The sequence below is a fragment of the Pinus tabuliformis genome, chromosome 8 (genome assembly GCF_031772625.1).
Source record: "Pinus tabuliformis cultivar Carrire ecotype Pingquan chromosome 8, CPIR1, whole genome shotgun sequence".
NCBI lineage: Eukaryota > Viridiplantae > Streptophyta > Pinopsida > Pinales > Pinaceae > Pinus > Pinus tabuliformis.
Genome location: NC_142294.1, coordinates 1,687,788,192 through 1,687,790,279, shown reverse-complemented (window position 1 = coordinate 1,687,790,279; position 2,088 = coordinate 1,687,788,192). Strand labels below are relative to the sequence as shown.

The following is a 2,088-nucleotide window of genomic DNA, read 5'->3' as shown; positions in this document are numbered from 1 at the left end:
TATAATTATTAGCCATAATTAAAATACGAAATCTCAAATTAAAAACTCTAAATATAAAAAGTTGATAATGAATTAACATTGAATGAGTTAAAGGTATAATAAAAAATATGTTGTAATAAAATGAAATACTAAATTCATTTAAAAACTTTAAATTGCAAAACTAACTAAACCCATTTCATGCCCCACATATGTATATAATTTTCCTCCATAAAGGTAAGCCATGTTCATGTGGAGGTCATGATCTTTTACATAAAGCATTGAGATGTAAAAGTATTGACATGTCAAATTTATATTAAATACTTCATTATATTATAAATCAAAAATTATATATTTTTCATAATATGAATAAATAGCTTTTAATATATATATTATTCCCCAAGAGAAATCTAGTCATTGCAGTGTAAAAGTATTTACTAATATTAAATGCTTCTTTATATTGTGAATTAAAAAATTATTTGTTTTCATATTACTAATAAATAACATTTAATGCGTTTCATGACTGGACATGACTAACGATGTCTAGTCGGCTTGAAATTAGGTTTTCCACTAACGATTTCTAGTCGGCTTGAAATTTGGTTTTCCACATCTCCACTATGTATTTAACTGCACTTTTCTCTTTTGAGTTACTGTGGTTCACTTTCTTGCTTATTTCTTTATATGTGGTAAAACTCCAGGTAAAGTCGATCGATCAGCAAATTGGTCTTTAAAGGGTGGTAATGGAGGCTATTCCGGAGGATGTCGTTCGAAAGTGTTTGCTGAAAATGCCTTACAAATCACACGATACTCTGAAAGCTGTGTGCAAAAGCTGGGAGGCTATACTAAGTAGCCCTACTTTCTATGGTGACAGGAAGAAATTTGGGACCAGCGAGCATCTTCTTTGCTTCGTTCAAGAAGAATACAAGTTCCTTCCAAATGAATACTTCCCACATGTACTAACGGTATACGACCCTGTGAAGGACACCTGGGAAAGGCTACCTCCAATCGATGATCCCCCCAATACTAAAATACCATTAGGCTGTCAGTGCGTTGCTGTGAATCGCAAGCTACTTCTCATAGGCGGATTCCAATCAGCAACTTTGATGAAGACAGTTTATATTTACGACTTTGAGTGTGGGAGATGGCGTCGTGGAGCTGACATGCCCACACCTCGAGCATTCTTTGCGTGCTGTGTCTCTGTTTCCACCGGACTTGTCTACGTGGCCGGCGGGATCGACGAGCTTGAAAACCCTCTTGCCTCTGCGGAAGCATATGACGTGGAGAAAGACAAGTGGGAAACATTGTGTCCTATGATCGAAGCGCACGGGCAGGAAAGCCGCGGTGGGTTGGTGGAAGGTAAGTTCATGGTGTTAGACAACGATGGTGAAAGGGCAGAAGTTTTCGATCCTTGTGAGGGAACGTGGAGAAGGGCACATTTCAGGATAGAACCTTGGAGAAGTTGTGTCATTTCTTCTTCTTCTGGTGGGGGGCAGTTGTACGTTTTCACCCTAGAAGGACGGGTGGAGAAGTATGATGTGGGGAAGGACATTTGGAGTGTTGTATCTACTATTCCCATTCCCCACGATATTGGCTTCCGATTTACGTGCGGTACACAGTGGTGCGACCAATTTTTTGTAAGCGGAATGGGGCAACGAGAAAAACATATATCTTATCTATTCAATATGTCAACCAGGCAGTTGACTGAACTTCACTGTTCTGGTGGGAAGCGCTTTGTGGGCATCATCCTATCTGCAGCAACGGTGGAGATTTGATGCACGCCCAACTTAATCATTGTGTTGTGTTCAATTCTATTTTAGTTATTAGTTTTCGTTGTTCATACGGGAAATGGTTTTTCTTTTAGTTTTTTTGCTGGTTAAAAAATTCTGTATATAATTTTAAAAGTTGGTTTAATTATTTTCAACTTTTGAATCTATTTTTTTTAAGTTTTCCTGTAAAATAGAATTTAATTTAATACACCAATGTGAAGTTTTCTTCTCCACTTTTTGTTGAGACTAGTTATTAAGATATAATTGTTTCTTTATATTGAAGCCTAATAATTGTTTCAAATTCTTCTTTAAAATATAGAAAATGATATAAAGAATAATATTAGTT

At 36.3% G+C, this 2,088-nt stretch overlaps 1 protein-coding gene across 1 annotated transcript; it reads left to right on the top strand.

Annotated features, from left to right (window-relative positions):
- Nucleotides 1-716: 716 nt before the first annotated feature.
- On the top strand, nt 717-1,748 carry LOC149242732 (F-box/kelch-repeat protein At2g44130-like). Its single transcript, XM_089370976.1, has one exon. It carries the CDS (start codon nt 717-719, stop codon nt 1,746-1,748), a length of 1,032 nt encoding a protein of 343 aa, XP_089227102.1.
- The last annotated feature ends 340 nt before the right edge of the window (nt 1,749-2,088 follow it).